Source organism: Alligator mississippiensis, chromosome 11, assembly GCF_030867095.1.
Source record: "Alligator mississippiensis isolate rAllMis1 chromosome 11, rAllMis1, whole genome shotgun sequence".
Taxonomy (NCBI): domain Eukaryota; kingdom Metazoa; phylum Chordata; order Crocodylia; family Alligatoridae; genus Alligator; species Alligator mississippiensis.
The window spans coordinates 18704874-18729087 of NC_081834.1; the positions used below are offsets into that span (position 1 = coordinate 18704874).

The 24214-nt window shown below is 40.6% G+C and overlaps 2 protein-coding genes across 9 annotated transcripts in view; both read right to left on the reverse strand.

The window, feature by feature from the left end:
- Positions 1-143: 143 nt before the first annotated feature.
- HDC (histidine decarboxylase) lies at positions 144-13624 on the reverse strand. Of its 2 annotated transcripts, XM_019477382.2 has the most exons (13): positions 13479-13624; positions 12057-12182; positions 11258-11430; positions 10062-10175; positions 8333-8455; positions 7778-7912; positions 6719-6862; positions 6412-6478; positions 4044-4206; positions 3842-3932; positions 2222-2320; positions 1270-1371; positions 144-1096 (listed from the first exon to the last, which is right to left on the reverse strand). In XM_019477382.2, exons 2-13 carry the CDS (start codon positions 12100-12102, stop codon positions 335-337), a joined length of 2019 nt encoding a protein of 672 aa, XP_019332927.1. In that variant the 5' UTR covers positions 12103-12182; positions 13479-13624; the 3' UTR covers positions 144-334. The 2 variants fall into 2 exon arrangements, with proteins under 2 accessions (XP_019332927.1, XP_006259418.1); XM_006259356.4 differs by lacking the exon at positions 12057-12182.
- A 6084-nt stretch (positions 13625-19708) lies between these two features.
- Positions 19709-24214, reverse strand: part of GABPB1 (GA binding protein transcription factor subunit beta 1) — a 57703-nt gene continuing 53197 nt past the window's right edge. For all 7 annotated transcript variants that reach the window (XM_059714644.1, XM_059714645.1, XM_059714646.1 and 4 more), the window contains one exon: positions 19709-21499. In XM_059714644.1, coding sequence (XP_059570627.1) covers positions 21347-21499 — 153 coding nt within the window. In that variant the 3' untranslated portion in view covers positions 19709-21346. The remainder of the gene's footprint in view (positions 21500-24214) is intronic.

A 24214-nucleotide genomic window follows, 5' to 3' on the forward strand; every position in this document is an offset into this window, starting at 1 on the left:
ATGAAGCCAGCAGGACTTCTCTAGGCATAAGTGGGCACTGAAACTGGCATTGGTCCTTGAACAAGCTAATATTGATGAGGCAGAGATTAAAATTCTCAGATCTAATGCAAACTCTACCATGGTCTGGAAGAAAAAACTTTACATAATGTGTATAACTGGTTTATTTTTTTTTGTCAATAAATACACAAGTGTTTTGTTTCAATACAAGCACAGGAATTTGCTCAATGATCTCTCATGCTGTTTACATATTGAATACAATAATATTGCATATGAATAAGCAACCTTTGGTTCTCTTCTACCTGGGGAGACCTTAAGGACCAATTTGTTTTGCACATTAAATAATTGCTTGCAGAGGACAGCAAGGCAGGTGAATACCACACTGAATGCTGCACTCAGGAAAGCTAGGGACACTGTAAAACTTGATCAGTTTTTTGAAGGCACTTTTTTTGAGCATCATGACCTCTTCAGGCAGCTTGGAGAAGATTTTATCCTTGTCATGAGAGCTGGTCTTCTCGGAGGTTGCTGCCTTTGGGTTGCTGAGCTCACGAAAGCTTGTTGTGGGCACACTGTTGCAGCTGAGGGAGCGTGCCGTCTTTTTCTCATCTTTAACAGACAGGTAGCTGAATAGGAAAGAGGACAACTTATGTTTGGAGACATCTGGGACTTCTTCTGGAAAACAGTCATCCAGAGAGTCCACCTGGCCTTCCAGCTGCTGGCTGACCACAAATTTAGCGGGACTGACTGCTACCTTTTTAGGCTGAACGATTATTTTTCTGGAAGGTATCTTGTATTTTCCTTCATCTTTGGAAAACTCAGAAGTAATATTAACAGCATGAGGGTTGGTGTTACTTAGTAAATTAGGGGATTTCACCCCATCAGCAGGGTTGAGGGGGTGCAGCACGTAATGCTGGTTAATGATTTGGGCAGCAGTTTGTTGAATGATGTTCCAGTCTCGCAGAATGTCCTCCTTGGTTGTGAACTGGGATGTTACAGTGAAGCGGATGATGAATTTGTCATGGATGGTAGTTGGAATGAGGAAGAGCCTGCCAGAATTAGTCAGTTCTTTCAAGAGCTTTTCTGTCAACCAGTTGGGGCCCTGTTTTTAAAATAAGAATAGGTCTCCAATTACAATTACAGTTTATATTTAGAATTGCACCAGGCTGTAACAATTGCCAGGATTATGTTCCTTCATAGGAACTTCATTCATTGCAGTCAAGGTGGGAGACTGCATGGGATTACTGTTAATTCATTCCAAAACAAATTTTTTACCTTTAAACGAAATACAACCAGTCCAAGGTGTCTCTTGGCAGGGAGTTCAAAGAAGGGGTCACTTTTGACCAAAGATTCAAAGTATTTGGCCATTTCAGTGCCCTGTAATTGAACATGTTAAGTGTTTTCTTCTGGTCAGTTACAAAGCAACATGAAAGTTATAAAAATTAACTGAATATAAAAATAATTTCCCCTCCCAGAAAAAGCCTCGTTCCAAAACTTTAAGATTCTCAGATTTGCATAGTTATAAAGATTTCCCCAAATATCTGCATATGCAGCTATCTTGTACAGCCTTATCCAAATGCCACTGAAATTGGGGGAAAGCCTCTGGCTTGAGTGGATTTTAGATCAGACCCTTATAGACAAACTTTTGGCCACTGAACTAGACTAAAGCAGTGGGCCTTATGCAGGTGTTCTCTGGGGAATGTCTGTAGAAGGAACCTGCCCTTTCACTTCTGAGGTGGAGTTGTCAGGAGACAAACTGCAACCATGGCTGTTACACTCAGTGGCTTGACATCTTTGCACCTAGTAAAGGTTTAAGTGTGTATATGTGGTTATAGATGCATTAACCAGGCAGCAAACCCTCAGCCTAACTCCAAAACTACCTACCACATTACATAATACTGCTCTGTAGCACTCACAGGGCATTCCGTTCCCCCACATGGCCAGGCTGTACCTTGCTCCTGAAGTTTTCTCTGTGTTTGTGTAAGAGAAGCAAAGTTTGCACCAATGCCTTCATGCAATCAGAACTGCCGCTGAAGTCAACAAGAATTCTGCTTGTGCAAGATGAGAGGCTGGATTCCTCTACAGGATGTTAGCATTTTGATACATGCAAACTTCCCGTGTGGAGGGGGGGTCTCTTATTCAGCCTTTTCATCCTCATGAACTTAATTTACTATTATCTCACTGCACCTAAGTTATGTCCTTGCACTTGTTGTGTTAATTCACGTACATGTCTAACGTGTGCTTGAAGCTTTTTCACCCCAAAGGAACGAAGCACAAACCAGAGCTTCAAAGAACGAAAGCGGCGACTCAGTGGAATCTGCCAGTGCTGTAAACAAAACAGTGTGTCAACACAGTGAAAAACAATTCAAAATTGTCCTAACACAATGCAAAAGCCTGAGTCTGCAGCCCTGTACTCAGGTTAGGGTGCCTGTCTACATGTTTTGCTTGCAGAACATTTTGCTTGCAGGAATTAATTTAGTAAATAACGATTAAAGGAAAATTCTGGGTTGATACTTTTCAAGGTATTCTAAAAAAAGTTTGTTTCACTTCCTGTGCTGAATTCTTGTGATGCTTAGTGCAGTAGATGCATCTCTGACTTTTTATCCTATTAGTAATGTATATTATTCCATTTCCCATTAGAGAAAGCGATTTAAGCTAATGTCTCAATTCAGGAAAATGCTTGAAAAAAAATGTTCAGTTCATTGCAGGAGAAGACAACAACAACCCCCTTGTCTACATGTATAAGTTCTGTCCTGAACATACATTTTTCCTGAATTGGAGGCTGCACATTGAGAACAGACAAGACAAATGAGACTAGATGAGTTAGAAAAAGCAGTGGCAGCTATCTGAAAGGGAAACAGATATCATCCCTTATTAAAAAGGAAACTACATCAAAGAATTCAAGAAAGAGCATGGCCACCATTTAACCGCCAGAGGGAGCCATATAGTCCGATGAAAAAACAACTCATAGGAAGAAAGAAAACAATTGCCTTTCTCAAGACCTTAGTGAGATCATCACTGAAACACTGGTCTATACAATACTGTTTTGTTGCATTGTGTTCAGACTCAGTCAGATAGATCCAAAGTGATATGTTTCTTAGCTCACCACCAATGGAGCAACTAAAGAATACTGAATTAATTTGGCTGCTGCTTAATTTTATTTCTACCCTGAAGAACTTCTACAATTTTTTCTCCTATGCCTGATGGAGGGTGTTTGTGCCCAAAAGCTTGCAATTAAAGAATTTGTTTGCAAAAATCTAGTTGGTCTAATAAAAGATATCACCTCTACCACAAGTCCTGATTGCTTGTGTTTTGGAAACAAGGCATTTCTATACACAGTCCCCTTTAACTGTCTCATGTATCAGAATTATTCAGCTAGGTTGAAGTAAGACAAACTAATAAACAACACAAACATGTAAAAGTGCCAGCAACTACAACACACATATTGCAAGGAAGTGACCTTATTCTGGCAGAGGTACTGGGTAGACTCTCAGCTAGTATAAATTAGCGTAGCTCCAATTTAGTCAATGGAGCTGGACTGCTTTTTGTCACCTGAGGATTTGGCCCATGGATTTGGCCCATTTAGTAATACATGCAGACAAAACAATCTCCAGGGCAACAGGAGACTAGGGCCAAGTTTTATTTAACTACTTCAATTTCTGTTTGATCTTTGAGAGTTTCTATGAAGTTTTATAAGTTTAATAAGTTTTACAAGTTTAATTCACACTGCATTTACACATCATTATAAATATTCCTGCCATAGTGTTAAACAAGCTCCAGGAGTATTTGGCATTTTCTATACAAATGTTCTCTAGGAAACGTGAGAGGAGTTTACACAGTGACTTACCATGAAATCAGTGGCAGCCCCCGAGTTGGCATGTCTGAGGTAGACAGGATTAACACTGAAGGTTTGCTGTAATTTGTACTTGTCTTTGACCCTATTAACGGTAGAACAAATTGTACTTAGTAAAAAAATGCCTGATGAAAACCTGGCATTTTTTATGGTGTACATTGAGTGCTTGCTTTTTGTGTGTTGTGGCTCTACTCACCAGAATCCAGTGCAATCAAAATGAACCATCATCCATTTGGAAGGGTTAAAAGCAAACGAGTCTGCATATTCAATTCCATCCAAAAATGATCGAAATTCTGGGCACAGAAATGCAGTTCCAGCATATGCAGCATCAATATGAAGCCAGAGTCCCTCTGTGTCACCTGTAGAAATTGAGACAGTTGCGTTGCATTCTGGACTAACATTTAGTCTTTTTCTCTCTGGAGAGAGAGGTTTAAATTTGTCCTCCGGGTACAAGAGGCAGAGTTGGAAGCAAGATCAACCAGTCCATACCAAGATGTCCAGTACCAAATCTCTGGCTCTGAAACACCCAGACGCTGGAAGAGTTGGATCCAGGTAGGCTCTTTTGTACTGTGGAACAGAACCTTTGCCAAAGCCACTAATCCTAGCCAGTGGGTTTTTAAGTGCAAGTTCTTGTCCTCTGCATTTAGATGGAATAAAATTCACCTCCCACAGCCCTGGGCAAGTCAGAGTAAAGGTACTATGACAAAGAATTGGGGCATTGAATACACCCACCCATTGTGAAACCCCTCTACAGGCCCTTGGTGCATATTGTTCAGAGTCTGGGTTTGAATAGGATCCACAACCACTTTGCATACCATTTAAACACAAAGCTAGTAGCCAAAACAAGGTCCTTCCAACCATAAAAACTCCGGTGCTGGGGGCCTACATCGAGCAGGGACTAAGCCTAATTCCATCAAATGCATAAGTGATGGGGGGTTTTTTGTTTGTTTTTATTTTGAAAAAAAAAATTATATACATACACACCCCACCTAGCATAACCTTTCCATCACACACCTTAAATCACATTTAGAAACCCCTGCACACCCATTCAGTGACTGCCCCACAGTGGTTCTGTGAAGGGACAGTCACAGAATGGGTGTGCAGGGGTTTCTAAATGTGGTTTAAGGTGTGTGATGGAAAGGGCACCCAGGGAACCATTGCTTGAGGGCAAGATTCATCCTTTTTGAGTGGAACTTGCTTTAAAACAGGAATAGGCAAGCCCCAGCACATATGTCAATTAGTGGCACGTGGAAACATTTTCCTCGGCACTCCAGGACGTGTGCTGAGGAAAATAATTAAAAAAATATATATATTTTTTTTTTAAATTGCTGCACAGCTCCCATTGCGGCGGGAGGCACTGGGGACAGGGTGAGGAGAGCACAGGCAGGGACGCAGGGAGGCTGCCTGTGTTCTGCTGACCTTGCCCCCGTGACTGTGGTGGTGCTGAGTTTCACAAAGCTTCACTAATCCAGCCACAGGCACTGAGGGCAGGGTCAGCAGAACGCGACTGTCCCTGCCTGTGCTCTCCTTACCCCACCCCTGGTGCCTGCCGCGGCACTGGGAGCTTTTATGAAGTTGTGTGAAACCCTCAGCACCGCCACAGTCATCAAAAGCCCCTCTCCTCCTGCATATACGAGGGAAGCACGTGGCTCTGGGCCACAGACAGCTCAGTAACCTGTTGGTGCCGATTTCTGTGCTTCGCAAACTGAGAGTTTAATGTTGCATATTATTCAGTTTATTTTGCTCTGTTAAATAGTTTCATTTTCAGTTTATGCTCCCTCCCAAACCAGTTTCTGCTATTCAGTTGATTTTGCTCCATTAAATCATTTCTTATTCAGTTTTTCACTCTTAAACCAGTTCATATTTTTCAGGTTTTGACTTTAAAACAGTTCATATTCAGTTTATTTTGATCTCTCTACTCTGCATTTCTAAATTTCATCATTTCATGTTGTTCACTTTTTGTGCGTTTTCCTGCTCTGTGATTGCCTTCTTGGAAATACTTACCCAGATTTGTATGGATTTCAAATAATTCAAATCTTTCTGATTTTCTGCTTTCTGTTTGCCGGTTTACATTGTTTGCCCTGCCTTTGGTTTGTATGAACTACAGGAAACTTTACAGTTGGAAGGCATACAAAGGTATCATATGAAGTTTTATTTATTGTCACCAGGTTTAGAATTTTTAGAAAACCTGGTATTTACTGTAAAAAAAAAAAAAGCAACATTTGTGATTATTAACTATATTAATATGCAGTGCATCCTGCCATGTACCCCCTGCCCAGGTTTTGGTTTTTTGGCATGCTGGGACTCTGGCACCTTACCAGGTAGACACTCTGGTTTTTTCAGCACTCCAGTCAAAACGTTGCCTACCCCTGCTTTAAAACAACCTAAACAAAATATCATGGAAGCCAATGGAAAGTTTCCCATTGACTCTTTGGAAGTGGCCTATTGACTCTTTTGAAGAGGCTGTAAAAGCTGAGTGGTGGTGTTTTTTCTGCTCATTCTTGGCTCCACAGAAAACCCACAATTTCTATATGCTTATTGCTCATAAGACAATAGACACTTACAAATGGGACCCAGCTCTGCTAGGCTGTCAAAAGCACAGACTCCAGTGGTACCCAAAGTTGCACAAACCTGAAGAAAAGCAGACATTGTCAAGGTAGTTTTAAATAAATCAGCCTTTTTTATTCAATGTTTTACAGAAAATTATGCTAAACATTTGGTCAAAGTTGGAGGATATATTACTATTTGAATAGACTAGCATGTTAATTATTCAGATGTCTTTCAAACATTAATTCCTTATCTTTAATACAGTGGCGACATCTTTCACCACCACCCAGAGGCCAGTCCCCAAGAACAGGAAAACAAACTTACAAAGACGGGCACTAGGCCTCGTTTCCTGTCTTCTTCAATGGCTCTCCTCAGGGTCTTGCCTCTGAGGGAAAAGTGTTCATCCACAGGCAGAAATTTCATCTTCACGAGAGAAATCAAGCCAGCCTTCTCTACTGAGGAGTGAGCCTTAAAAGAACACAAGCGAAGACACGAACGTGGAGAGTTTTCTAATGGCTGTACTTTAGTTAAAGAAGAGTGACTGCCACAAAAGCCTGAGACATAGTTCAGCATCATAGTTCAAGCGAACAAAAGCCAAATTCTAGTTTTTACTATCTAGGTTTGTCAGGTCTCTTGAATCTTCTAATTAGTCACCATTACTGTATTCACTTTTCTCAAACAGAATAGGTTTCCCCCCATGCTCTTTCCCTACATCAAGTGTAAAGGGATTGCCTGGGAATGGATCCCTTCAGCCTATTCCATCCTCAGTAGCTTCAGGAAGGAGAGGAAAGAAAGTGGTTTTATCGTATGTCTAGAACAATCGCAAATCTGGGCTCTGGTGGACCCAGGGGCCCTTGTGGAGAATGTCCTCTTGCTTATATCAAAGGAGATCCAGCTCAACCATCTCTGTCACCTCCACTGACAGTACGTTGTGGGGAGATGAGATGTTAACATAGCACATTATTGAGCAGAGTGGCAGCACTGTGCAGGCTGCACTGGCTCCTCAACCTGGGGGGAAAGGACAGTTGTGGACTTTGCTACCGTACGTAACTGGGTTCTCTGCGCTAGAGGGAAAAGTCTACAAGGAAACAGTGGCAGGAGCTCAGCACCCAGCTACTGGTGCAAGTCTGCCAACTCTAGGAAGGAAGAAGGTTGTGTGGTTAAAGTGCAGGAGTCTAAACTAAGAGAAGGGGGCTCTACTGCTACTGCAGGAACCATACAGAAGTCACTTCCCTGCGCTGGACCTGGCTTCCCCAGCGGTCGAACATGAACAGCACTTCTCACCCAGGCAGCATTCGTGCATGTTTCTCAAGCACTCTGGCTCCCGATATAGCAGGGCCAACACAGAAGTAAATAGGGTGATGTATAAGAATGGGAACCTACTTGATCAGATGCATAAGCAATGAGCCGTGAGTTCAGAGTTGACTCATCAGCGTCTGGCTCAGAAACCTTCATCTCCAGGATTTTATTTTTCCTTGCTGCCAGCAGAGCAATAAGGGTGGATTCGCTCACAGTGCTCTGCCAAGAAACAGTGGGTTAATCAAGGCAGGATAACGCAGACAGGCTTTCCTTCTAGCTTGCTACTGTCACTGAAGCATGTCACTTCCATCCCCAATTTTCTTCCCACCACCAGTTGTATCATATGCCGTGTGGCACCGTTAATCACTTCAGCGTGCTGGTAATCTTGGTGGGCCAGAAGTAGAAAACAATGCATTTTAACTATCCTTTATTTTCTTATATTATTCAGCTTGGAGATTAACAATTCCATAAAGAAATGTCATATATGCCACAGAGACCACATCCTGGAGACTTTGCCACAGGTAAAACCTTCCCCATCTCTGACTGCAAAGGGAGTTCTGTTTGGGCAGAGAAAAAGCAGTTCTGAGTGGTTGCAAAACAATTCAGCAAAACACCCTCCTGAGCCCTCATGAGTCCTACCTGGAGTACTCCCCCTCCCCTGCTCTCTGGGTGATGGTGCAGGAATGTTTCTGGGAGACCCAGCAGTTTAGCCAGCCAGTCCATGACGTTCATTTCCAGTTCTGTACAGGCTGGGCTGGAGGCCTAGAAATGGAAAAAGAGAAAAGCTGATGCGTCTTAATTCATCCTTATTTCATCCAAATCATTTTTGAGGGTGTGACCCTCCAGCCACAAACTCCACGTTATATTTTCCTTCCTTGCCAACGTGACAATTCTGCAGATATCCCAGAGGATGTCTAGGCAGGAAGTGACAAGGGCATGGATTGCTGTGCTGAGAAGGAAGCGGAAGGAGGCTATTTCATTGATGCTAACTGAGTGTAGACAGAGAAAACATGGTCTATGGTTGAAGCACTGGTCTGGGACTCAGTTGCAAGCCTGACACAGGCCTCTTCTGGGACTTCGGGCAAATTCATCCTCTGTAAAATAGAGGAACCCATGTTCCTTTTCTCCCACCCTTTACTGTCCTGTCTATTTAGATAGCAAACTCCTTCCATCTGGTTAGATATATGTACAAGACACAGCACTATAGTCACTACTGTAATACAAATCATACAACTTTTGTCTGTTTTTGCAGCATGGGCACCCATGCTGAGAGAGCCATTAAGGGAGACCTCCAAACCCCACACCATTCTTACCAGTGGCAGTTGTGCTCCTTGAACAACAGGAGCACACAGACTCCACCAGTGTCCTCAAAATACTTTTTCTGCCTTACAAACATCACCTCAGGGTTTGCTGAGACCAATTTGTCCATTGGACTGCCCAGTAGCCAAGAGACAATATATAATGAATCCACTTAAACCTAGAGTTGTATGGATTGCTGTGCATGATAAACTCCATTATCATCATCATATCATCATGCAACAGCCATCATCTTAAGTGTCTATCATTGAAGAACAGAAGCAATAAGAAGGATGTTAATAGCTTATCAACATGGAAATCTATTTTCATTAAAATACAACACAATTCTAGATTATAAGGAGGGATGTAAACTATGTCTGTGCGTGCTAAGAGAGTTTTACAGTAGAAATGCACTGCTTTTCACATGGACGTAAAAAGGTGTCCTATGGCTAAAGGCATGGGCATCACCACTACCAAAAAACTCCAAAAAACACAGAATGTACAAGAGATCTGAAGCATCATAGTGAAGTAGCTGATATAGCAGAGACTGCCACTTGCTCAAAGACTCCTAGGCAGGAGATCACATACAGCTAGATTTAGAAAAAACAACACCCCCACTTTTGTTCCTTCGATGAGTCTACACAGCCTGATGGAGAACTAAGGGCCCAGCTGGGATAAGCTAAGCTCACACTGGACCTGAGGTGTGATCCAGCCAGGCCTCCATAACAACCACAAGACCAGAGACTTGTCAGCAGCTGGATCAGGGTGGTGGAAGCTTTATTGCTTATGGATCTTGTTTAAAATAACAACAGTGCCTGGTAATTCAGAGTCTGTTGGCAGAGGTTGCTGAGCCAAGAAAACCACATGCCTTCTTAAAGGCCTTTTATGGCTACAAAAACCTTACCCTATGTGCCAAACGTTAAAATAATGACACTGAAAAACATTTCAGATTCCTTCACACAAAATGCAGTTTTACCTGTTAATTCTGCAAACAACTTGAAGTGTTCTGAGCCCCATCTAGCCTAACTTGATTCATAATAAAGACCAAATAATTATTAGATATAATATATACCCATGTGAATCCCAAGCAGTTAATAGCATCAGCCAGCATATCTCCCAGCAGGGAAGGCCAGGAGTTAAGAGCTGGAAAATAGGCATGCATATGTGGACTCTGCCAGTGGACAACCTAGAGCAGAAGATACAGAGAAATTAATATCTAGAAATGTCACAGAACTCTGAACTCGCTGTGGAAATTAACAGAGTACAAGAGAAACCTGCACAGATAATAGATCCGGTAACTACCAGCTCCAAAGATAACATCAGCAGCAGAGAAGCATTGTCCAGAGATAGTAATGTGCTCTTATTAGATAAATTCCAATCTAAGAAAGCAACATTTATCTAAATTAAACACACCCCCACATTTTCAAACAGGAAATAATGGACATTTGACAGCGTCCCCTTGATTTAAGGAGATTTAACTGAGCCGGGTTGCTGAAACAAGGTGACTGTTGTTCATTTCACCATCGCTGAAATAACAACTTTATTAATCACAGAGAACAGTCTGCAATTAATATTAATAATTTTAGTGAGGCGCCTTTTGCACCCTTGGAAAAAGGGAGGCTGGAGTGCTGGTCAATAATTTCAAATGGATAAAATTAAATGCTTCCTCGAAGAACAGAACAGCTAAAGTAGCAATATCCATAAAATAGATTTTGGAAGTACCTTTTACAGGACTTCTCTATAAAAAAATATTTAACTAGACTGCATATTTTCTCTTAGCATAATACTACACATATATTTAGTGTGAAAGACTGCTCTTATGATTTAGCACAGGTGATGCGAGACTTATTTGTGTGTGACCTTGGACAAGGCTTCACTCAGGGCTTCACTTTTCCTACTTGCAAAGTGGGGATAATCCTGCTTGCAATGGCAGGATACTGAGGCTTCTTTCACTAATGCTAGTAAAGTGCAATCATCTCCTCAATAAAAACTGCTACACAAAGAGAAAACATGATTATCATTTATCAAATATAATACATTTAGAGAGTAAGAATTTATTCTGGTTCCTGAAATTATTCCTGTCATTTGAAATGCAATAGTAATTGCATGGATCTTCCTTATTGAAATGTCTCAGTTTTACTTTACAATTTTAACATACTTTACTTGTTTAATGCAGTTCCCTCGGGGTCTGCTCATTCCCTGATGCAGGTGTTCAAATTACATAGTGATGATAACCCTTCCCCAACATGATTCTACTCCAGTTCTTACCCCAGGCATAATAATCTTCTCAATGTCTCTGAAGATGTCGTCCCAGCTGTCTGACTCTATGGGTGCACTGTCTGGCAACTGAACTCTCATATAGCCAGGCTGCACATCAGGAATCACCCGTCTCTCTCTCACATTGGTCAGGTACTGGCAAATGTAATCCACCATTTCTTTCCCTGGAAGATGCACATTTTGTACTTCAAGGTTAAGCCAGAGGAACAGCACCACATGGCAGTTCTCATACACACACAAAGCATTTTTCTATCCACATTTGTTAGTCTCAGCACTGATGCATGTGCTGCTCACCCTGGAAGTTCATCAAGGATTTAATTTACTAGGCTAGACAGAATCAAGTCAACTTCCTGCACCTTCTAAATGTCTTGATTTTTTAAAAATTGTACATCACATGCCTCCCATGAGTGACACAGCAATAACAAATACCATGCCAGAGCTGTCGGTTTTAAGGAACACCAAGGCACAAGTGCTTTGGAGTATTTGGAGACCTAAATATGCTGCAATCTCAAATTCCCCCCCATTTGGGTACGTCAGGCAGGCAAAGAAACTTTGCTGATGTCAAAAGCTTAAATGAGGAGCTTACTAGATACAGTGAAATCTGCCCTGGAAACAATTATATTTGGCAATCTCTTCACAGTGACCATTTTAAAGTAAGATAGGGTTTCCAGTTCAGATTGGTAAATTTTCATTAGGGATTAACTTCTGCTCAGTAACTGATTTGAACTGGGCCCTTGAAAGTTTCCTTGAAATGTGTGACCTTATGACACCCTCATGCTTCAGCATTTACCTGTCAATAAACTTGTTTCCTTGCCCATATAATAAAACACCGTCATATTGCAAACTAGTGGTGTCAGTTCGCTATATCTTGTAACAGTCTTATATTGTCTAAGAACCGCTTGCTACTCCAGTGTTCCTAGAAAACACACACCACATACACCATGACTTTTGGATAGTCTTCTTAAAGGCTTTATTATTATTATTATTATTCTGTTTCTGGGAAAAAAGTGTGTTAGCCAGAGTCATGAAATACGAGGTTTATCCATTGGCTCCCTCTGTGATCTCAGGTGAGTCACTTCAAGTCTTTGCATCTCAGGTTCCCTGACTGCAAAGGGGCACATAGGCCTTATACCACCTTTGTAAAGAGCTTCAAGACTGTGGATGAAAAGTGCTACTTAAGATATCATCCTTATCACATACTTTGAAAGTGTCTTTTCACATGGTGTGAGAACTGCTCATAGCTGAAATGGAAATCGACTGAAATCAGGTTTTAGAGAGAGAGAGAAAAAAAAAGAGAATGCTCTTCCCCTAAGTCCTCACAGCTTCCCTTATTCTTCCCCTCTGCACTAGTCAGGCACTACAACCCTTTATTTTTCCTGAAACAACTGAGTGTCTCTGGGCTCCTTCTCCAGTAGGACACTCTCCACTGCTTGCTTCAGATGACACGTGTAATTTTTAAGAGTCGAAAAGTCTAAAATTAGTCTAAAATTTATACTACATTAAGGATATTAATGGAACTGAACTTAGAGCTGATGCACCACTCTGCCTCCATGCTGACAAAAATGGAGTTTCAGAGAGGCCAGATACAGACCTTACACTTTTACCAGTATAAGTGATCAGAAACTGGTTTATACCTGTAACAGAAGTTCAGCGCACACAAATTGCTTTAAAAATGGTGGAATCCAGTCTAAGCTTTGTACCCCACACCAAAGGACGAATGCATATTCTGTTCACTACTGATCTAAATTACACTCCTTACAGAAAACCACGTCACTTAGACAGATTCCACCTCAGGCTTTTTGAATACAAGTACCTAGCCAGAGTGTCAGTCATGACAGCACATGACCCAGGGTACATGAGACAAGCCTCTAATAAGGTTAATCTAGAAAGGCAGAGCTTTGAACCATCTCTTAGGGTGTTGTTGTTAATAACAAAGAAAGCAAATAACTGCCTGACATTAGAGCCATCCTCAGAAGCTCCTCCTTGGGGGTACTCCACAAGCTACCACTCTTTCCATTTCTTCCTCCTTAGCCTGTGTGCAGTGTGCCTGCGTGCATATGGCCAGCGAGGTTCACTGCAGGGTGCAGAATCCCCCGAGAGCCGGGTGGCACTGCCAGCCCTGCAACAGTTCTCCCCTCAGTACACACATGCCACCCCCGTCATAGACTCCCCCCACCCCGAGCCCTGCCAAGGGGGCTTCTTCCTCACTCACCTCTCTGTTTGTACTCCCCAGGCTCCATGGCAATTCCTTCCCAAATCACCTGCTCAGTGGTCTGCAAACAGCACCGTCCTCTCTTAGCTGCTACCTGTTCATCCCTCAGTTTTTATACTGCTCTTTATCTGCCAGAGACATGCATCACAGAGTTCGCATGGGCAGGCCATTGGGGAGAGTTTATTTATTTAACTCCTCCCCATTCGATGCCCCTGTGAGCTCTATGTGCTTTTCCTCCTGCTTCTTTGATGTCAGAGATAATGTCTTCTAGATGATTTGTTCCTACCGTAATCATGGGAACACAGCTCAGGTAAGTAGGAACCAAGTCATTCTAGCAAATAGTAATCTCAACGACCCGAGTATAATACACTGGTTTAGTGCTTGTAGTTAGGTTTCACAGTCCACAGGAAGGAGAAAGGCCTGCTACTTAATGGCTGCATTTACATGAGATGCTGACTGTGTAGTAGCCCAAGGCTACTGTGGAGTAGCACTGCGTGGCAGCACCCGTTACTACGCAGTCAGCATCACAAAAAACTGTTCATCAGTTCTACTACGCTGTAACTTGAGTTACTGCAGTCATTTAGTACTTGTATAAACTGTACAAGTACTGTACAGAGAACTGTATAAACAAGTACTAAATGACTGTGCAGTCAGCATCTCGTCAGCCACTAGCAGCTAACAGTTAATATTTTAGTCCAAACAGGACAAGCTCGGTTGACTCACTTGCATTAGAAATCAGTGCCAGCCCCATGCACCAAAGGGCCCTTAAAGAGCCGAGCCAAGGAAACGGTCCACTTCTGTTCATGCCCTCTCTCTCATATGCAGCATACTTGATCACTGTTGCTCAACCTTGTGTAACCAGGATTTCTCCAACTATACCTCCATCCTAATTTGGCTCTCAAGATGGAACCACAGTTGAACTACAACTTCCCTTGGAATTCCACTTCATTAGCTAAAAAACGTACCCTGTTCTGGTTTTCGGCCTCTTCTCAGCCTCTTGAAGGCTCAGATCAAGTGTAATATCTTAATATCAACTGCTAAGTGTCTTCTCCTTCTGGAGGCTTGCAGATCCACTGTGTTACTGTGCAGTCCTGGAGAATGGAGTTAGAAACTTGTTAAAAACTTATGGGAATAGTAGGATAGTGAAAGTTGAGAAAGAGGGAGGCCGCTGGGTTTCTAAGCAGCTTGTATTTCATGTTTATGTAGGTGATGTTGGCTCCGGGGTCGGACCCAGAGGGTAGTAATTGATGGAAGTCACTCATCGTGGTGTCCTGTGACCAGTGGGGTCCCCCAGGGCTCTGTCCTTGGACCCATACTGTTCAACATCTTCATTAATGATGTGGACACTGGAGTCAGAAGCCGACTGGCCAAGTTCGCCGATGACACCAAACTTTGGGGCAAAGCATCCACACCAGAAGACAGGCGGATGATCCAGGCTGACCTGGACAGGCTCAGCAAGTGGGCGGATGAGAATCTGATGGTGTTCAACGCCGATAAATGCAAGGTTCTCCACCTTGGGAAGAAAAAACCCGCAGCATCCTTATAGGCTCGGCAGTGCTATGTTGGTTAGCACTATGGAAGAAAGAGACTTGGGGGTCATCATTGACCACAAGATGAACATGAGCCTGCAATGCGATGCTGTGGCTAGTAAAGCGACCAAAACGCTGGCTTGCATCCATAGATGCTTCTCAAGCAAATCCCGGGACGTCATTCTCCCCCTGTACTCGGCCTTAGTGAGGCCGCAGCTGGAGTACTGCATCCAGTTTTGGGCTCCACAATTCAAAAAGGATGTGGAGAAGCTTGAGAGAGTCCAGAGAAGAGCCACGCGCATGATCAGAGGTCAGGGAAGCAGACCCTACGATGACAGGCTGAGAGCCCTGGGGCTCTTTAGCCTGGAAAAGCGCAGGCTCAGGGGTGATCTGATGGCCACCTACAAGTTTATCAGGGGTGACCACCAGTATCTGGGGGAACGTTTGTTCACCAGAGCGCCCCAAGGGATGACGAGGTCGAATGGTCACAAACTACTACAAGATCGTTTCAGGCTGGACATAAGGAAGAATTTCTTTACTGTCCGAGCCCCCAAGGTCTGGAACAGCCTGCCACCGGAGGTTGTTCAAGCGCCTTCATTGAACACCTTCAAGATGAAACTGGATGCTTATCTTGCTGGGATCCTATGACCCCAGCTGACTTCCTGCCCTTTGGGCGGGGGGCTGGACTCGATGATCTTCCGAGGTCCCTTCCAGCCCTAATGTCTATGAAATCTATGATGTGCTATAATGGAGTACAAATGTTTGCTGGCATAAAGAAACAGTTCAAGCTACTTTTCCCCATGACCCTGCCACATAAGAAAGCTCTCTGATTCTGTTCTGATAAGATACTTGAGACGGAATAGGAGTTTGGAGATATGATGAAGATGCTCTGATAAACAATGATACAATCATGCTATTGATATAAGGGAAGGAAAAAAAATTCACAGGCGGTCAGAAACAATGCATTGAGAGCAGTATACAAAATTATGCCATACACATATTCAGCTGCTGTTAGCTCATGGAAAAAACTTTTACCAACGGAACAAAAGTGAAGCTAGAATGCCTTATGATATGATGAGAATCTTATTTCTCCATGTTCTCACCAGCCTCACATTTAGGGCAATGAAGCACTCTCATGTATATTAATCAGGATCTGAGGATAGACCTACGTTTTATAGTGGGTTTACTCCCTGCACTCAAAGTAGCCGACAGAAAACACATTCAGGTTTCTCCCACAGAATTTCTTTCAAATTGTTCCCTAACGTGTTTGAATTGGAGGTTTGTCTACAAAGTCTGCAGGCCCAGGGAAAGTGCTGCAAGAAAGGAGCATTTCCCCAGCTTGGTGGAAGCCCTGCGAGTCTCCATTGCTTCCTGCCACACTCCCTTTCTCCCAACCTGATGGTAGCATGGCTCACCTGGTTCTGTGCAAGAACTTTAATTTGCTGATCCCCCAGAACAGTCTTACAGGAATTGCCCCAACATAATTCTGACCTGATATTTAGGTGAGGCATATCCAGAGAGAAGCCGTAATAGGGAAAAGGGAAACTGCATGGACCATACCCAGCCTCACTCCCCTCTTGACTCCTGCCCTCTCCTCCTCCTACACACTTTTCTATGAGGTATTGCTGAGGTATCTTCAAACTCTATGACTTCCTGCCAATGAACTGCGTAGGTGAACATGAAACTAGACATCTCTCTCTTTGAGTGGTAAGAGCTGCGGCATTATAGTCAGTATATCTCCATAGCTGTTCTCTTGCTATGATACAAGGAAAGAAAGAGGCTAAATGGACTATGCAACTGAGCCCAAACAAGTTGACCTTTCTAAAACTTTTATTCTTTATTTATTCTTTCCAAGGGTTTTATTCTTTATTCTGTTATTTGCCATTGTAGGGTAATAATAAAGAGGTATCTGTTTGTACTCTGCCCAACAGAAGTTCTTGATCCCTGACTACAGCTTAAGGACAAAACTATAACATAAACAGCAGTAAATCCACTTACATGAAAGGTGATTACATGAACAATACATTTTCAAGGGAGAATGTTATTATTGTATTTATAATATGAACCTGTTCAAATCTGCATTCATATAAAATCTTTCCAGGAAAATATTTTTAAAGTTTTCAAAGCCATGCAAAAAGCAGTGTATTAATTCTGCTCTGACTCCTTCTCCTCTTACAAGCAGCCAATCCATTACTTTAATTAGAAAGCACTTCATTAAAATAAAGCTGGTCACTGATTACATTTATGATTTCAATTTGGAACAGCAAATAAGGTGCAGCATTTTACTCCAGAATGTTTTCAGACCTAAGTTACATGTAATAGATATTTCACATGACATTTATCTTACGTCTCTTGCTTCAGAGTGACACCCTGTGAGCCAAGGCTTTTTTATTCATCATAGGAGAGAACAAATAGGAGGTCTCGTTCAGGACTGGAAGAAGTTAGATAGATGATAATGAAATACGTGAAGGGCAAATATTACTGGACGTAAACAAGAATGCTCTGTTATAGTTACACAGCACTCAGATTGATTTCATTACGAACCAAGGGGAACAGAATGTTTGCTCACAGGAAGCAGTATGAATAGAAAAGCTATTCTTTTTTGGTTGTTTGCTAAATAGGGCTGTGTTGCCAAAGCCTTGGGAAATCCTCCAGATGGACATGAACATTTCCATGATCACTTTAGAAGCTATAGCCAATTTTTTTAAATCACGATTTCAAAGCGTTTTCATGAATTCAACTCTGTGGAAGTTTACAAGATGTAAGGACATAAACACTGTTTTGAACATGAAACAACTCAGGGCAATTCCTAACCAGTAAGTAACTTTTCACTAGAATACTTGGTTCCTGTATTTTTTACTAAAACTGTTAACGCCTACAAATTCTAAAGAAATTCCAAAACATCATGTGTACAACTCAATTTTGGATTTGAAATAGCGTATACCACTACACAGAATCACACAAGATGTCTATCTTTTACGCACCAAGTGAACTCTAGGAAATATTTCTTGCATAACCAGGAATTCTATTCCTTCCATCCAGGACCAGCACACACACCAACTGCAGATACTTCCTCAGCCTGACGAAGGGTATTTATACCCAAAAGCTTACAAAGAATAGTTTTTCCAACTATTTGAGGTGGTCTATGAAGAGATAACAGATTTACTCGAAGAACCATGTCTACCTATGTCCTCAGACCAACACACCTACAACCTATACCCCTTTGTGTCTCTCTCATGCTTTCTGCAAGAACAAAGATTCTGCCTTCACTTACACCTGTGTAACCTCCTATTAAAGACAACCAGAAAAAGAATGCCAGGCTGTAGCTAATGAGGCCTTTGAACATAGGCACAGGAACAAACTACAATGAAGAACATTTTTCAGAGTGTATCAGAAGTTCTGTGGTGTTTGCCACTCTTCCCCCACAGTAATCTAATCTAATCCGGAAAAGTTTACTCCTCTTTCACTAAGGCCTAAAGTATTGTGCATTACTTTTCATCTACTGTAGGCGTGCTTATATGCAGTAACCGTGGAAGAGTATAAGTACATGTCTTCACCTCATCGTAAGCTGTTCACTTGCTCATGCCCTTAAATGTTTTCCCCTTATCTGCCTGTAAATTGGGAATAATTTTACTAAGGTCAACAGCATAACACAATGCATTTCAGCAGATAAGTAAAAAAATAAATTGTAAAATAAAATATTTAAAAAGGATTGAAATGCTTTTAAATGGCAAACTTAAGATGTCTATCAGCATAAGGAGACACTCATATAACCTATACTCGCAAAATGTGTTAATTGCAAAATGTACTTGAATTTGTCGATTAAGACTCTGTATCACTTCCCTGAAGGTATGAAAAGTTCCATCTTTCTGCTGATGAGACGAGCAAGAGGGCACTGGCTAAATTCTGCTGAAATGTATATTGTCAACAGGTAAAGTATACATATTGGTTTATAGAAAACCCACAATGAACTTGCTTTGCTCTACAGGTACTACTGCTGCTACATCACTCCTTCTGAACTGGTCTGGTTGCTTGATTAGAGCCTGAAGTAAACTAATAGAGCTTGATCAAGTTGGTCCTTTGAGCCCTTTCTTAAAGATTAGCTCTTACCAAAAACAGCACAGCAATGCATCACTAATGATGCAAGACAGTGACAGTACAAAAACAGAGCAGAACTCTTCTGTTAGTTTACATGGGCATAGCACTGATATTATAACAGACTCTGGTGCTATAGAAAGTACTTTAAGCATTTGTTAACAATCCCCAGAGATCTACATACTGGTAGCTGAGCTCAGTTCACTGAAAGGGCTGGATCTACGTGCAGGCACAAAGACTGCAGAAATATTGCACAATGCATTTTCTCAGTAATGACAACAAATGTCAATAAATGAGGAACTTTTTCTTTGTGAAATCTATGTAAAAATTATTTGCATTAGATATATTTTAAATGCTTCTAAAGAGCAGTTAGATTTTCTTATAGATGTTTCTGCTCTATTTAAATGCCCTTGTAGAATATAGGATAGAGATTTTTATTTCACAAATTCAATTCTCCTCCCAATTTGTCTCTCACTGCCCCCACCTCCTGCCACTAAGCTACCCCTCCCCCACAACATTTCTGGCACATTTTTTTCAAAATTATGATAAAAATTCAGCTCTAATGCATATACAAAACAATTCAAATAGAATCAAGTCTACACTGTATATGTGGAAAAGATATTTAATTGTAAAATAGAAAAAGTAGTCCAGAGTACAGTTTTAAGGGCAATTCATTTGAATACAGTATAGGTAAACTAGACTTTTTATGTTTCAATAAACAATTTAATAAAAGCTGTGAAACATGGAAAGACAAAAGCAAAGCAAAAATAAAAGACAAGTTATACTTTACAACAAAGGAAAAAGAGATCTGCACATTAGTTCAAAGGCTAATGTCATAACAGCACTGAACAGTCTTAAGGCAGCAGAGTCTAAACACTGAACTAGGAGCCAGAAGCCCCAAGTTCAATTCTCGAGTCTGCCACTGATTCAGGTGGCCATGGGCAAGTCACTTAAAATCTCTCTGAGAGTCCCACTTACGATGGCTGTAAAATTGGGACAAGAATGCTTACTTACCTGCCTCAGGCATATAGTGAGGATAAATTCTGCAACAATTTTACAGTGTTTTGAAGGTGAAAAAGCAATATATAAATGCTGAGTATAATAGAAGAAATCACTGCACCAGCAGACACAAACACAATATCACAGTGAAAAGCAATGATGCTAGGTAAGAAAAGCATCACTACAACACAAAACTTTCCCATCCGATTGCATAAGTTAAATGAAAAAGTTTGTCTGTAAAATATATCACTGAGGTAATAGCAAGTTTACCACGGAAACAAAAAAGAATATTTAAAAAAAGAAGCTGCTATTTGTTGTCTAGTGGAAACATTTTTTCATATTTCTGTACTTTAAAAGTTTGCTCATGAAAGATATGAGATTCACAGAAATGAAGTGTCAATGCTTCCACTATCAGAATGTTAAATGGTCTGTATTGAGTAAATTAAGATTTATTTTCACAAAATACATTCTTTCAAGAAATATATCATTCACAATAAAACTGGCTGCTAGCTTGCTTACTTCAAATGACCCCTAGGGCTAAACATTTTTCTCATTATTTTTCTTCTGTTTGCTGAAAAATACCTATGCAGGATATATGGATAGAAATTATAAAAACATGCAGAATATGTACAAACTGAAAAGTTTAAAAAATATTAGCTTCATATACATGTAAATCTACTCGGATATATCTGAAATTAAATATAAAAATTTCACTTTCTAAAAAAAAGGAGTTTTCAGATAAACTGAGACAACTACTTAAAGCTGTACAAAGATTTCCATCAGGAAATGTCTTATTCAGAGAGAGGTTTATGTTGTTACCTTATAGAAATAACTATTCATTTTGTCACATAATTCATTTTCAAGTTTTCACCCTAAATCAGCAATATCACCCTTAAAACTGTTCTGTTTTTCAGAAATTAGATTCATACTAAAATCAAAAATTTCACAAAAACATTGGCTTCTTGTGTTTCTGGATCCCTTCAAAAAGATTTATCAACTAATTTTGGAACTGTAAAAAAAACAACTATTTACAGTATTTAATTTTAAATACTTTTCACAATTTCTAAATTCAGTTTTTATGTTACAAATCAGCAGAGCTCATGGCTTAAGTCCAGTTATCAATGTGTAGCATCTTCTTTATCAGGTAAATCTCATTTCTGTACCTATCCAGAGTACAGTTCAAGATTGTACTGCAGTTTTCTTGACTGAAAAGTAACAGACTTTGCAATGTGTCCATTTTGATATTCAAACAGCTTCTTTATTAGTCTGGAGGCGGGTCATTGCCTCTAATTTCTGACGGTAGGCCTCTGCTTCTTGTTCTTTTTTTAGAAGCTGCTGGCGATACTTTTGTGCTTCTCGATTTGCCTCATCCAACTGTTTCTGTAGAGTTTCTCTCTCCTATTAAAAACAGAATACAGCAAGATTTTGTCAAATGCGTGCCAAGGGCAAATTAAAATGACAGATCTATCATTTTTGGTGCAACACACTGGCTGTGCTCAGTGCCCCAAGACATCTTCTGTGGTTAGAATCCTGCACTTGTTTCTTAGGTAGACCTCCTACTGCAACACTATTGTGTAAGTAAACCATGCTTAACTGGGCCAGGCAGTGGCTGATGAGACTTCACATTCAAATATATTAAAGAAGATCCCCAATAACAATCTGTTTTTATAGTATTTTCCCATGGGGGAAATTTTTTTTTTTTTGGAAAACTTCTTGCATGTTGAGGACAGATGTCAGACCTAGAGGTTTTCAAGAGATAGGTGATTAAAAAAGAAAGAAGAATTTAAACCTCTTAAAATCAGTTTTCAAGCCTACCTATCTCACTATCTACATGTATACAATTACAAAGGATGCACCAGTGTGAAAATAAAGTTTCTAGGACTCAATTCTCCCCATCAGGATAACAGAAACTCCCATGGTAATCAGTGGCTGTTACCTGAATCTGGGTGCCTAAAAATCAGAGCCCAGACCTCCTACTGTGATGGAATCAATTCTGTATTTTTTTTTAAAGAATCCCTAGGTGATACCTGAAGCCTGCATGAGAAAAACAAGCCACCAGGATTGATTCTGAATGAGAATCCTACTACTGGATACTTTACACTGTCTCATTTTCACTGTTCTGGAATACACCCTTAGGAGAAACAACTTTCCTTCAGCTTGAGATATGCATGTTATAAGGAGGGAAAATATATTTTTCTGCAAGTCAGCTGGATAAAAGGTAGGAGGCCACTCTGGTTGCTTTTATAATGTTCTAGAAGAGGAAAACCCTGAAAAGGACACCTCTATGCATACTTTTTTACTGGAGCAGAGTTTTCTTTTTTTCTGTGTGTAAAATGAGGAGAAATCCTACAATAATGATTTCGCATTTCTATAATAATAATGATGATGAGGATGAGAACATTGTTATTCATTATACTCTAAAGTAACATTGATTTTAATACTCCAGATTCTAATCACACTAACTGATTAAAATGTGGTCAATTCCAGAATAGACCATATACACCTTATTTAATGTCTCTATTGTGTACTCAAAGCCGTAGTTGCTCCTTTCAGGCTTTTGCTATTTCCTAACTCCTGTTTTTACTGCTGAGCCATTTCACCTGACTCTCTCCTTGTTTGATCGGATATCCACAAACTGTTAACCAGGTTCCAATCAAGCAACTGCATCCGTGCACATGCAGAGCTGCTATTGTAAAATAGAAGATTTATTCCCAGTTATGAGGTATTAAGCAAAATGAACAGCCTGTGATCTGAAAGTCAAGCTAATAGGAAAACTTCTTTTCACTTGTATACTGAGCATATAGGATTTAGAGATCAGTTAGGTGCAGCCAACCTAGAACCCCATAATATGACTTTTAGATATTTTCAAAATACGAGTACTAGAAATCAAATACAATGGTACTCTGGCTGTGTGCATGTTCTGAGTAAGTAATGAAAGTGGTGTTTTAAGGAAGTAATGGCTGCTTTTCAGCCAGCCAACGAGAAGTATATTTTTAATCTGTAAAAGCTGAAAAGGGGCACTGTAATACTTTTTAACCTATTGTATTTTTGTACAGATTGTGCCTAGCATTGCTACCAAAGATTCTGGTGACTAAAAGAGATTAAACAATAAATGTAATAATTCTCTTTTTTTCAGTTTGTGCATTTGACAGCACTTTGTTTAGATAATCAGTCGAATTAGAATAGGACGTTGTCAAATTAGGATAGAATGCTGTTACCTATTTCAGCTACAAAGCACATTTTAATGCTAAATGAGGGTGGGAGATGAAGGCTGAGGCCTGGTAATTAACTTCTATTGTAACAGAAAAATGCCCTATTACAATAACTGATTTGCATCAATGGGAACTCAAATTCCTACCAACTTTAATAGAAACAGAAACTCTTTATTTCTATCCAGCCAATTGGATGGTATAACTTAAAACATTTCAAAGCATGGTTGTCTGTGCAGCAGAATGCAGTCTCTAACTGCACAGACAACCATGAAGATAGCCTTACCATATGATCTGTAAGAATAAAATGCTTTTCCCTCTCCCGTCCCACCCCAAAGGACACTGTACTTTTATGACTTAACAAATGTTGGGCTAGATATATTTTATAAATTTGTACAAAGTGAGTTATGGCTACATGTTGTAGACTACTTGGCAGACATAGCTTGCACTTGCTAAATTTGGGTCTGATGTCATAGAAAGGTTCCAAGGAGAAGTGAGACCCTTCATTTCAAAGCTGGGAATATTTCTTGTATCCTAGGGAACATGGTTGAACAGATTTCTATTGTACCAAACCATTAGTGATACAGAGGTTACCATCTTGTTTGATGCAGGAGAGCAGTTATATACTGTGCCCTCTTGAAAAACTGATTGCCTTGGAAAATAGCTGCGTTTTGATCTTCACCCGAACACCACCTTATTGAAGTAAATGCATCATATTTGTATGGGTAAGCCAGTTTCTGAGTCAATTACTCTTTCTACTTTCATCACTAAGTAGCTGCAGAAAGGAGGCAGCTAGAGGATGTAACTAGCCCACAGGAAACCTTCTACCAAACAGGATGGCAATTTACTGGGATACTTCTTTCTTCATCCTATTGGTTTACTATTGGTTCACTACTTCATTCCC